The sequence below is a fragment of the Panicum virgatum genome, chromosome 5N (genome assembly GCF_016808335.1).
Source record: "Panicum virgatum strain AP13 chromosome 5N, P.virgatum_v5, whole genome shotgun sequence".
NCBI lineage: Eukaryota > Viridiplantae > Streptophyta > Magnoliopsida > Poales > Poaceae > Panicum > Panicum virgatum.
The window spans coordinates 13,846,970-13,859,754 of NC_053149.1; the positions used below are offsets into that span (position 1 = coordinate 13,846,970).

General features: G+C 44.5%; 1 protein-coding gene and 1 long non-coding RNA gene across 2 annotated transcripts; both read left to right on the plus strand.

The window, feature by feature from the left end:
* The first annotated feature begins 59 nt into the window (after nt 1-59).
* On the plus strand, nt 60-2,889 carry LOC120672664. Its single transcript, XM_039953190.1, has 5 exons — nt 60-2,195; nt 2,282-2,347; nt 2,414-2,491; nt 2,569-2,700; nt 2,752-2,889. The coding sequence occupies exons 1-5, from the start codon at nt 235-237 to the stop codon at nt 2,753-2,755; spliced, it is 2,241 nt and encodes a 746-aa protein (XP_039809124.1). The 5' UTR covers nt 60-234; the 3' UTR covers nt 2,756-2,889.
* Nucleotides 2,890-4,779: 1,890 nt separating this feature from the next.
* On the plus strand, nt 4,780-5,589 carry LOC120672666. The gene is made up of 2 exons (XR_005674237.1): nt 4,780-5,193; nt 5,275-5,589. It is a non-coding gene; the product is annotated as an uncharacterized LOC120672666 (long non-coding RNA).
* Nucleotides 5,590-12,785: the final 7,196 nt, after the last annotated feature.

Consider the following 12,785-nt stretch of genomic DNA (forward strand, 5'->3'; position numbering starts at 1 on the left):
TGCAATAAAAGTCAGCCTAGCAGTACTACAAGTGAGCATGTGAGGTCTCAAGCTTCTGGTTGTACTGTGCAGGATGTTATAGTAGAAGAAAGCTTACCTGATCAGTTTGTTTCTTGTGACAATGATGAGAGGCTTTATGCAGATCTAGTTGATAGGACCAACATAGAAGGTTGTGATGAATTAATTGCTCAATTTCAAGAAATTGATGATGAAGAGAAGGAGGAGAACAATGAAATGGGTTTGGGTGAGCTTGTAGGTGATGAAGACCTACCAGTGATTCATTATGACAAAGATAATCCATCTCTAGATGAAGGCAGCACATTCCCATCAATGGATGATTGTAGGATTGCACTTGCTACTTATTGTATTCGGGGTGAATTTGATTTTGTGATTGACAAGAGTGAGCCAGGTAGATTGACAATGCATTGTGCATACAATAGGTGTAGATGGAGGATGCATGCCTCCCCTATGAGGAATAGCACAATTATTCAGGTTAAAGTGAACCCGTTTCCTCATACATGTCCAAGTGCTGAGAGAAAAGCCTCAGTTAAGGTAGCTAAGAGCAGATGGTGCGCCGATGTAATGCTGAATTGGGTTAGGGAGAACCCTTGCATTGGTACAGCTGCATTGGTAAGGAAAATCTATGAGACATATGGTATTCAGGTGCCTTACATGAGGGTGTTCTATGGTAAGGAAATGGCTCTTGACCGAATTAATGATCCGTGGAAGGATAGTTTCAAGTTGGTGTACACATTCAAAGCAGAGGTAGAGAAGGCATGTCCAGCAAGTGTTGTAGAAATAGATAGGCACACGGTGCAATACAAGGTGAAAGGAAAGACTATGAAAAAGGAGTGCTTTAGGAGGGTGTTTGTTTGCTTCAAGGCATGCTGGAAGGGATTTCTTGACGGTTGTAGGCCGTACTTGGCAGTGGACGCAACCGCTTTGAATGGGAGGTTTAGAGGTCAGTTAGTCGCTGCTACTGCTATTGATGCACATAACTGGCTATTTCCGGTAGCTTATGGAGTGTTGGAGGCAGAACCAACTGAGAGTTGGAAATGGTTTCTCCAGAACTTGCGGCATATGATAGGGTTTCCAAATGGGTTGGTCATACACACAGATGCTTGCAAAGGCCTGGAAATTGCAGTTGATCAGGTGTTCCTTGGAGTGGAGCATAGAGAATGTATGCGGCACCTTGTTGCTAATTTTGGGAAACTGTTTAAAGGAAAACTGTATGATGACAACCTATGGCCATCATCTTTGACATATAGCTCAAAGAAGCATATGTACCACCTAAGGCAAATGTTCACAAAGCAAGAAGTGAAGGACTTCCTAGAGAAGGATCACCCCAAGATTTGGGCTAGAAGCAAATTCAATGAAATCTGCAAGGTTGACTATGTCAACAATAACCTTGCAGAGTCGTTCAATGCATGGATTATGAAAGTCAAGGGGTTAAATTTGGTGGATATGTTGGATAAGATCAGGCAAATGCTGATGGCCAAGTTTTCCTTGCGTCAAAAAATTGCAGCTGAAAAATTTGTTGGTCACAAAATCATTCCAGCTGTGATGAAGCCCTTGCATGCTAAAACCAGATCTTTGAAAATGACACTGATTAAGCGAAAGCCTTATGAGGCTGAGGTGACAGCAATTGACAAGGAGAACAGAGAATGGAGGTATCCCGTGGACTTAGAAAAGAGGACATGTAGTTGCAGGCAATGGCAGATTACTGGGCTACCCTGCATCCATGCCTTATTTTTCATTACTTCTCTTCGTGGTCCAGCTGCAGAAATTGATCAGTACGTGCATGAGTATTACTCAGTTGCCAAGTTTAATGCCACATATGCTGAAAATGTGCCTTCCATGAAGGGAAAACAACAATGGGAGGTCGTCAATCCAGGTTTCGTTCTACACGCTCCACTTCAGGGAAGAGCACCAGGAAGGCCAAAGAAGACTAGAATAAGGTCAAGTGCTGAGGGGAGGAGTGGACTTGGTCCAAGGAAGCGTAGATGCAAGAGATGTGGAGGTTCAGGACATATTGCAAGAACTTGCAAAAATGCTGTTGATGCATCCTTTGGAGAAGATGATCATTGGGGGGCAGAAAATGCACAAGAACCCCCAGCTGAACGTGAAGCGGAGCCCCCAGCTGAACGTGAAGCGGAGCCCCAAACTGTGCCCTCTAGTGTTACATGTGTGGCTAGGTAAATGTCTGTTTTTCCTTATTTTTGTCAAATTACAATATTTACTTTTTCCCTATTTTTGTCAAATTACAATATTTATTTTGTAGGGAGAAGAAAAATAAGAAAGTAAGAGAGGTGGGAAGCACCTCCATTGATATACAGGAGCAGTCTAGGTAAAAAATTTGTGTTTTCCCTAAATTGTTGGTACAGGTAACAATCTTGTTTGTTGTCTTGTATAGGAAGAATAAAAGGAAGAAAGGCAGGGAGGTGGCATGCACTAACATTGTTACACAAGAGCCCCTAGTTGAGCAGTCTAGGTAACAATTGGTTACTTTATTGGACTTTATTTGAGACTAGTTTCTGTTTTCCCTAAATTTATTGTTTTCTTGTTTAGGGTGAAGAAAAGGAAGAAAGTTATAGAGGTGGCAAGCAGCTCCAAGGACAGTCCGGCGAAGAACACAAGGAGTAAATGTGTCATCGTTGCAAAGAAGACAAAGAACAAGAAAAAGCTTCTTGCAGACTTGATGTGAAAAGCTTGGGAACTTGGATATTGTTTCATGCAGACTCGTTTTCTGATGTGAAAAGCAGGCTACCTGTATGTTGGTACTTTGTATGTTGGCTACCCGAAGGGGACTCGTTTTCATGCAGACTTGTTTTCTGATGAGCTATAGAGCTTGGTAACCTGTATGTTGGTACTTTGTACTTGTATATCTGATTTGAGTTCAAAGGTTAAGAACCTGTACTGCATTTTTTTGCATGATGCTAATTTTGAAATATGATTGTCTATGCAAATGCAAGGGTGTAATCTGCTTTGTAGTTAAGGCTTAAGATGGCTGGATTTTGGAAGAACCACTATGCGTGAAGAAACTGGATTTTATTTCTCTGACGGATTACTTGTGTTAGAGACATGTGTGCTTTAGTAGGAAGTGGTCACCTCAATATAAGCCAGAAGCTCAGAAATTGATCGTATTGCTTGCACATAAATTGCGGAGCCTGTGTTGCAGCAACTCCCGGTGAGAAAACAGAATAGCCCAACAAGTCCATAAACTGGGCTGCCACCAGGTAGGCCCATTAACTCATAAAATACCATCTCCTCATATATACACGCCAAAAAATAGAAAATGCCATAAACTCATGAAAAACCATTTTAGAAAATGCCATAAATTCATCTTAGGTGTAAGTGCATCTAGCCCCTTAGTGGGTTTTGGTTGATTCATTGACAACATAATTATGGATGTTGAGGATCAAAATATTAGTGGAAATGACTTGAAGCCATTGAAGTCTTAGGTCAATGTTTAGATACTTCAATGGAGATATGACCATTTGTGAACAATGTATACAATAAGTTTTTTCAAATCATATGAAATTTTTATGTCAACCTTTCCCAACCATGTCAAGAGTCCATACCAAGTTTCAGGAATTTTTGACAACACTTGGATTTTATTTTATTTTTCTCAATATGACTAGTGGGAGAAAATGTCAAATTACTGACATAAATATTTGAATTTTGGAACAAGATTATGGAATGGGTGTACATTTTGGAAGAGGATGTGAAATATATTTTTTGTACAATTTATTGATACATATTTGGGGTACATTACTCAGTGTTGTTAGCAAATTATCCAAAAAAAACATTTTCCATTACTCAGTATTGTTAGCAAATTATCCCAAAAAAATCTTTTCCATTACTCAGTATTGTTAGGCTGTTATGGCATATTGGAAAAAATTGGATTGCAAATTTCGGTGAATGATACATATTTGAAGCACAACACTTCATTGTTTCAAATTACAAACAAAAGGGAAAGGGTCCCCAAGGTAAATGACCGAACTACCCTTCTACACTTACGGCCCAAAGCAAGAGTTTGGTCTGGCCTAGGTTGCTGAAGGAAGCTCGGTTTTTGTTGGACCAAAGGCGCCGAAACGCCAACATTTTGGACCTTCCCGCGCCTCTGCTCCAAACCCCCGCGCCTCTCCTCTCACACGCCTGCTTTTACCTCACCCGCGCGCAGCACCGCTAAACCCACGCTTTTTGCAGGCCGTCGGCGCTCGGGGTACGACGGAGAGCACCCACGGGGAGGTGAGCGCGTCGTCCTTGGCGGAGTAGACGGAGGCGGCGGTGGCGAGGATCGACAGGAGGAGGAGGGCAAACCAGCCGGATGCGAGGCGGGAGAGGAGGCGACGCTGGGCGTCGGTGCCCGGAGTGTCGGAGTCGAGGGCGGTGTTGTCGGAATCGATGTGGGTAAAGAGGGCGTGCGAGATGTCAACGTGGAGGAGCCGAGGAGGAAGAGGGCGGAGAGCGGAAGGACCAAGGCCCTCTGATCCCAGCGGAGGCGGCGTAGATGCCCGTCGCTCCCAGGAACTGTAGCTCCTCCGGCTCGCACTCCATGGCCTCGATCTGGGGGGATTGCTTGGGGTGCAGTGGTTGGGTGGGGAAGAGAGGGATGGATTGGGGAATTTCTGGTCGGGGGGAGGAAGAGGAATGGGGATGGAAGGCTCTGGAGGAAGGAGGAAGTTTTCTGTTGGTAATCTCTGTCCCTAAGTTCTAATATCTTTCTTGTATAAAAGACCCTCTGATCTAGAATGTGAACTTTCTGAAGATGTTGTCAAATCTCAATTAGGGGATTGAATTTGTCAAAACATGCATTTTCTTTTGTTGCCTTTCAGCTGTTTCAAGTATGAACAATTTGCCGCAAATAATTAGTTCTGATATGATGTATTTCATCTAGGCGAGCACTGAACCACAACATAACAGTTAACTAGCTTATTCTGTATACCAAGTTTGGAAGGGAAAGGAGGAAGAACCAGTATGCCAAGTTCTGGAAGAAGGGCCTGTATGCCAAGTCCCTCCCTTCCTGCAGTTCTGGAAGAATGGCCAGTATGCCAAGTTCTGGAAGTAGAAGGGCCAGTATGCCAAGGTTTGGAATGAGTTTGGAAAATCGATCAAGCTGGGCATCATCGAAGATGCAACTAACAGGAACCACCTTGCCAAGCTTCTTAGATTTGAAAGCTTCATCCTTCAGTGCTGTTTCCATTCATTAAGAGTTTAATTATGTGTAGTAGGCAAAAGAAAGCTGCTCTTGTATTTATTTTTTTGTTTCAGTACCAAGTCTGATGGCAAACTCGCCTCTCTTGACGAGTACATTTCAAGGATGAAGCCAGGGCAGAAAGACATCTTCTACATTTCAAGGATGTCAAATAGATGCATTGTTGTATTAAAAAAATTACAACCGTGCCCTCAGTTGAGGCAGGGATAGGAATTGTAAAGGATAAATGCTGATTGATTGAAATGGTACATACCTCTTCCCATAATTGTAGCTCTGCAGTTGAGGATTTCTATTTCAACATGTCTGTGTATAGCTATACACATTGTGATTCCTAATTACATGCACCGTGAATGCAATTTCTGGTACAATTATGATGCAAGCTTTACTGAAACTACAGCAAGATTGCTGATTGCATTATCTTCTCTCACTCAAGTTTTTGGTACAAGCTGCGGAGACCTGATCTTTACTCAAGTGTATGTTCAATGTTGGTATACGAACAAAGAAAAAACGTAGCAATGCACGGGCATCCTACTAGTGGTGTTTAGTTACGGGTTGGTTCCATGGGTTGGCCGGGTTGAAACCCAACCATGTACAGGTCTAGGCGACGGTTGGCCGAACTGACCATTTCTTTTGACAGAAAAAGCATGCCTAAATGGCTATTTCATTTGCCAGACTGCATCTGGACATTCAGGATCCAGAACCTATATAGGAAGGGTCAGTTGGATCCATGCCACTCCAATTTCTTGAAATTGGATCTCATGTTGAAAATCATGCCATTGAGTGACATGATTTTCAACATGACACCCAATTTCACGGAGTTGTGGTGGCATGAATCGAATTTTCCCATATAGGAAACACAATTTTACAAGCCTCCATGTGGACAACAGACACAATAGACATTAAACTGGAACATGCAGAAATAACAAGATGTTCAAACACAAACTTACAACCCTTAATACATTACCGGCTACAGCTTCAATAAAGTACCGCACACACTGAACATAGAGAATGAAGGGTACCCAACCAGGAACTGCCAACCTACTACATCGGCAGTGAAACACAACATACCCTACAGCTTCTCCAGTGACTACATTACCAAGCTTACACATACAAAGACAAATTAATTCATGCGGCGATCAAGTATCTCCTCATAGTCGACGCCATGCTCCTCACACCATTCAGAGTCAATTTGCAAACGCCCATCTTCAAAGAAGTGATCCTCCAAGTAGAAATATTCTTCCAAATCCGGTGGCTCCATGTCCCCCTCCCAAGCTACAAAACACTCAGCTGATACCTTCTCAAGCGACTCGGCGGTCTCCATAAGCTTACACAGGTATGGTTTCACATGATCGGCAGTGCCTTTATCCAACAAACCTGATCCAATGCCATAAGTCCCCTCCCTGATCTATTTTGATGAGTGCTTCATCTCATCAATTGCCAACTCAAGAGAATTTCTCACCTCTTCGTACCTTATGTGCTGCAACAAAGATACATCAAAGATTAAGTTTCACTGCAAAATTACTGAACCTAACTCGACAACCTATGCTCATCAAATACCAAAACATGATTATTCATTTCCCAAACAATTATCTATGCTGATTACTCAGAAAACTAGCTTCAGGAGGCGCCACAGGACCAAAACATGATTATTCATTTCCCAAACAAGATTCAGAAATTGTTTTATCCACAACCTACAAACAAGGGTATAAAGAATAGAGAGCAAGAATGACCTTGGTACTTACCGGGACATTCATTCGCAAACGAGCTTCTTCCTTCCAGGACAACCTTCTTCCACGAGTGGGCACGACATCAGGAGTGGTGCGTGTGGCCTCCGGCAGGGTGCGCACACCAGCCTGCAGGGGGCGCGCGGCGGCCGTGGGTGTAGGAGAGACGTATTGTCGGGTGCGCGCACCAGGGACGACCGTGGCGGCCAGTGGTGCGTGCCCAGGGAGGGGCGACGCTGGGTTGAGCCCACAAGCGGCAGCGGCGAGCGTCGGGGTCCACCCAGGGAACGAAAAGGGAACTGCCGAGTCTGTGGGAATGCTGGATTCGGAAGGGCGGCGAGCGGCCATTGCAGATGCTAGGGTTCCGGCGATGGGGAAGAAGGGCACCTGCGGGGGAACAGAATGGGGAAGACGACGAAAGTACAACGCGACAGGCAGTGCTGGCAAGAGAGGATCTAGGCGACGACGACGCGGGTGTTGCCGGAGGTGAGCGGCAGCGCCGGGAGTGCTACGGGGCGGCAGCGCCGGGAGTGCTACGGGGCGGCGGCGGCGGTTCGATTCGATTTGGGTCTGATGGGGAATGAGGAGGGGGAGGGGCATGACAGGTGGGGCAACCTAGTAAGGTGGGCCGCATGGGTTCTTACAGGTGGGACCGACATGTAAGCGGCTAGCAGCAGTGGACCCACCGGTCAGTCATGGGACAGAGGGACGGAATCCCTCTGTAAGGGCAGAGGCTAGGTTCCATGCTCGCCAAAGGAGTAAAACTGAGGAACGTGGGAATCTATGGGTAAAACTGAGCTCCCTGCCTCAACTGAGGGCACGGTTGTAGAAAACCCAATAATTAAAGAAGGACTGATTTCTCGTCTTCCTCTCCATTGATTTATTCTCCCTCCCTTATTTCTCATTATTTCTTCTCAAAAATAGAGGAGGGGTTCAAGCGGGGGCTCCATTATTTTTTTGGGCCTGGGGGGGGGGGGCTGGAGCCCCCTAGACCCGGTGCTGGATCCGCCCCTGCCTCCCACCGACCGGTCCTCCTCTCCTCACTCTCTGTCTAGCACCTCTCGGCTCTCCCATAGAAAGGCAAAAGCGTCTTTCTCCACCTTCGTTGGTCACCGTTAGCCTCTATTCCGTCCAAAAGGGTACAAGAGTAAAAGAAAAAAACACAAGGGCACACGTGTGCGATCAAATTTTTTAAAGGCATAAAGGTCGGCAGCAACTTTCGTCAGAGCATATGGGAAAAAGACTCCCATAGATGACGCCCGCCAACAAACCCAGGAAGAATCCCAGGATCAAAGCAGATGTGCAGCTTAGCAGCCTGCTCACGGTGGATCTCCAATGTTTACTTGTGAATGGACAATTTTTACTACTCTCAGTACTTTCTGCATAGTCGGCGTCTCTGGTCTTTTAGGTTCTGTAGCAAAATCATCATAGTTGACATACTCCAGCAAGCTTGCAAATTCGTGTCTTCCCTGAACCTGAATACACAAAGAAAATTAAACATCATCCAACTGAGTGCCAGTGCTCCTGCCTACGATGAAACCTGCAAAATAACAGTGGCGGCGGCCGCCGCGTGATATGTTTAGGCTGCTGCAACTAAGGATGGAAAACGGATGGTAGATATCCGAATTATCTGATATCCTATCCGTTTAAACATCAATATCGATATCCGTATCCGTATTCGAATTTAATGTGATAGTAAAGTGAATACATCCGAATCCGATTTTCATTGATTTTCTCTATCTGATTTCACATCCGTATTCGACAATATCCGACACTATCCGTATCCATTTTCATTCAAAAACTATTTAAAAAATTATATTTATTTCTCACCACCCATCTTATTAATTTTTATAATAATATAAAGGTATAAAAAGATTTACTTTTAAATTTTCTTATTTTATCTTAAAATTACTTCTATATTTTTTATTTATATATAATAAAATTATTTAAATGTTTATTGCAATATATTTTTTATTCTAATTTTATTTTTGTGTATTTATTTATTAACATATTTATTGATAAATATATTGTTTTTAACTACATATCTTCATTATATTATTATACTTTAGCTTGTACATGTATAACGATTTTATAATCTAAACTACTAATAAAGAAAATATCTAAATGTTAGCTCATATATCAAATCGATATTCGAATTAGAATCCGAATCCGAGGCATCCATTTTGCATTCGTATTCGAAAATATCCGAATATGTATCTGTATGATTTAAAATATGGTAAAAAGTGCTATCCGAATCTGATTTCAAGAAATCCGATCCGTTTCATCCTTAGAGCATCTCCAAAAAATTATGTAAAAGGAGTTGAATAGATAAAAATAGATAAATTTCTTTGAAATCAGCATCCAACAGCTTCTCTATACTACTCCATTCGTCATCCCGATCGGCATCCCAGGTCCCGCGCACGGCATCTTTGCCGAGCGGGCCTTCATCGCCATCTCGCCTCGCACCTCGCACCCTTGCCTCCGATTCGCCCCTCTCTCGCCGCGCCTCATCTCTCTTCCCCACCTTTTCTTCCTGTTCGGCGGCGGCAGCGGCCGTCGGCTTCGGCGCCGGCGGGGAGTATGCGGCCATGGCGGAGACGGCGGCGTGGCTCCTCCCCGGAGCGAGCTCCGGTAGCGACGGCGGCCGTCGGCTTCGGCGCCGGCGGGGAGTGCGCGGCCATGACGGAGGCGGTGGCGTGGATCCTTCCCGGCGCGAGCTCCCGCAGCGATTCCCTGCCGCGGGCGAGCAGGAGGCGCATGCGAAGGTCCGCCATACGAGCGAGGTCATGGAGGAGGCGGCGGCGGCGGCCGGTCGGGCACAAACGGGACGGCGGCGGAGCAGCAGCACAAACGATGCGGAGCGGAGCCATGGAGGATGGGTGCAAGTTGGGGGCTGCATCCATGGAGCGAGGCTTCGCTCCGTGAGGATGGAGATGGCAGTGGATGGAGTGAGCAGGGCCATGTGCGAGGCGACTGACCGGTGAGCTCGTGGTCGCAGCGTGCGGGCACCTACCCATGTTCCAGAAGCCAGCTATGGAGGAGAGGAGCGAGAGGCGTCTAGCATGGAGGAGAAGAGCTTGGGGCCATCGTGGTTGGTGAGGTCAGGGCTGCGGAAAGTTAGGATATGCAGCAAGTTCTGGACAAGGAGTTTGGGTGCCATGGCCATGGGTGCCTGTGGTCGGATGTGGAAGGAGCAGCAGCCATGGAGCTGCAAGCTTTGCTGTCGTGCGTGGAGGAGATTAAACACTTGGGGAAGAAAGATATTAGTAGGAACGAGCAGAGGTCGGCACCTGCGAGGCGGCCACGCCCTGCGCCCGGCAGAGGCCCGGCCACGCCCGGAGCGCGCGGTGCGCGGAGCAGCCATGGCGATGGGGAAGGAGGGGATGGAGAGTCAAGATTTGCATAGTCTGTTGTATTTCTCACCCTTCGAATGGCTAAATGATTATTTAAATAGAATTTAGCTAGTGTAATTTGAAAAAACTGTTGAAGATGCTCTTAGCTGCGGCCTTTCGTCAGACTTGTTTGTGAGCCAACTTGCAAGTCTGGAAGCCGAGCAGCATGAGGCGAGCGGAGCCTGCGTGGGAGCCTATAACAGCTATCCTCTCCGTATACACGCGGCAATACCTGAGGGCGGGTCCTCACGGATGTAGTTTTGGTTCCATTTAGTGGGTCATAAAATTTTTGAACATAAATTTGGGTCATAAAATTGCTACCGAGCTTTTGACTGTTTTTACCGGCGGACGCACACAAATCTCTGCCTCTCCTCGCCCCGCCTGCTTGCGCCCACGGCCCAGTCACTAATCATGGCGGCCTTTCACCCTAAACCCGGCTGCCGAAAAGCTCGTCGATGGCCTGAGCAAAATGCAATTATTTGATGCCCAGAGACCAGAGTTGTGTAAATAACTTTATGCTCTCCTCTGCTACTTAAGCCAAAGTCTCTTTCGCTCTCTCCTTTTGAGAACACAACTTTCTGCTGCTGTCCGCTTATACTATAAAATTCTTTTGCATAAATGAACCACGCACAAAAAAATTCCCTTCACAATCTAGTCCTTCTGCACAACATATTTACGATTACACCTCCAGGTACCTTTTTGCATAAATGAACCCAGTTTTCTTGACGCTAGGCTGTGTTTAATTTGAAAAAAATAGTTTTGGTACTGTAGCACATTTCGTTGCCATTTGACAATTAATGTTCAATCATGGACTAATTAGGCTTAAAAATTTATCTCGTATGAATCAGTTATACTGTGTAATTAGATATTTTTTCAACTGTATTTAATACTCCATGCATGTGTCCGAAGATTCTATGTAACAGATACTGTAAGAATTTTTTTTGCCAACTAAAAAATGCAAAAGGGACACTCTTGGAAAAAAATCCCCTCTTGCTATGGAGACAGCAGACGACCATAAATCCCCTCTGAATGCCAATCATCACGCCTCAACTAGCAGCTTGAATTGAGTCAGCAGTATCACTGTGATCAACCTAGCAAAAGCAAAGCATTCAAACAATGACAACGTTCTTCTATCGAGAAATCAAAGAGTATACAAAAACATGACAATGGGCCACAACGAATAATTAGAATATCTTATTATAGTACGGAAAAGTTCTGAGAAATTTAGAACAGCAATATGATTTTACCAAGCTCCCCCATGCAACTACCAAGAGAGTGGATACCAAAAGTGTTTTGGTGATCAAACTTGTGGCATGTTTTGCAGCACCATGCTGTTCAAGGTCATCAGGAAGTTGGTCCTAGCAACAATTCACTGAGTGCGTCAGAACCACCACTTAGTGCACTATGTTCACCACCTAGAATGTCACTGCACTTGTTGGGGTCATACAGATCAATCACAACAATTTCAAAAACTCACTTAGATAGAACCCAACACAAAACAGGGAAAAGCTCCCCGCAAACCCCACACCACTCACAGACTAAACAAACCTCCAACTACACGCCAACTGCGATGAAAAGTAACACAACCATTAGGATTCTAGATATCGGCGTTACCTCCTCAACATAGGAGACGATGAGCCACATCTCAATGTTCCACATAAGGATGGGGAGTAGAACCAGATAGGACAGATTCATTGAACCCGGTAAAGCCTCCGGTGGATGGATGCTGAAGTCCAGTGCAATAGATGCATATATCCACGAGTATTGCCTGAAATAGGAGAGGGTTAAAATTTAACTGTTTTACTATTAAAGCATCACAACCTCACAGGAGGTAAAACATATTTTTACGGTTTTACCAGATATGCCATCTAGAAGAACACAATTCGTGACCCTTTTTTGCTCATGATCCCCCTCTATCTCAGCAAAAATGAATGACTTCAAGCACTTCTCCTTGTCCCTAGACATGAAATTGACATGCACAAAGAAATTTGCATCCTTTCTTTTGTAAGCAGTTCCAGGATCAAATGCATTGCTATCTAGAGCAACCTCCACTTCATAGTTTGTCCCCTATAAAAAATAATAAAGCTAACAACAAGAATATAGAAGAGAAAGAAGAAGGAACAACTATAAGATATTTAACACAGGAAAAGAAAGAATAATAAAATGAACACACATTTATTTCATTGTAGTAGCTTAAAGCTTGCACTGCACATATCATTGTTTGGCCATTATCACCGTTATGCTCAGCATGCTGAAAAAATGAGGCTTCATAATCACAATTTACATATTTGAAAGAAAAATCCAGCCTTCCATGCTGAAATGTAGTCTCCCTGCAAATAGTACAAATCAGAAATGAGAAAATGATGAAATAGAAATGTATCTTACATGCAATTACATGTTTTGCTTCTTGGCTGCGATTATCAGCTTCAATTCTCCTTCTACTATTAGATC

Bases quoted from the DNA above. Each gene is read 5' to 3' on its own strand.
- LOC120672664 (XM_039953190.1), top strand. From the start codon at position 235: ATGGGTTTGGGTGAGCTTGTAGGTGATGAAGACCTACCAGTGATTCAT. The intron at 2,196-2,281 runs GTAAATGTCTGT...TTTATTTTGTAG, and splicing joins AGTGTTACATGTGTGGCTAG to GGAGAAGAAAAATAAGAAAG. The intron at 2,348-2,413 runs GTAAAAAATTTG...TGTCTTGTATAG, and splicing joins GATATACAGGAGCAGTCTAG to GAAGAATAAAAGGAAGAAAG.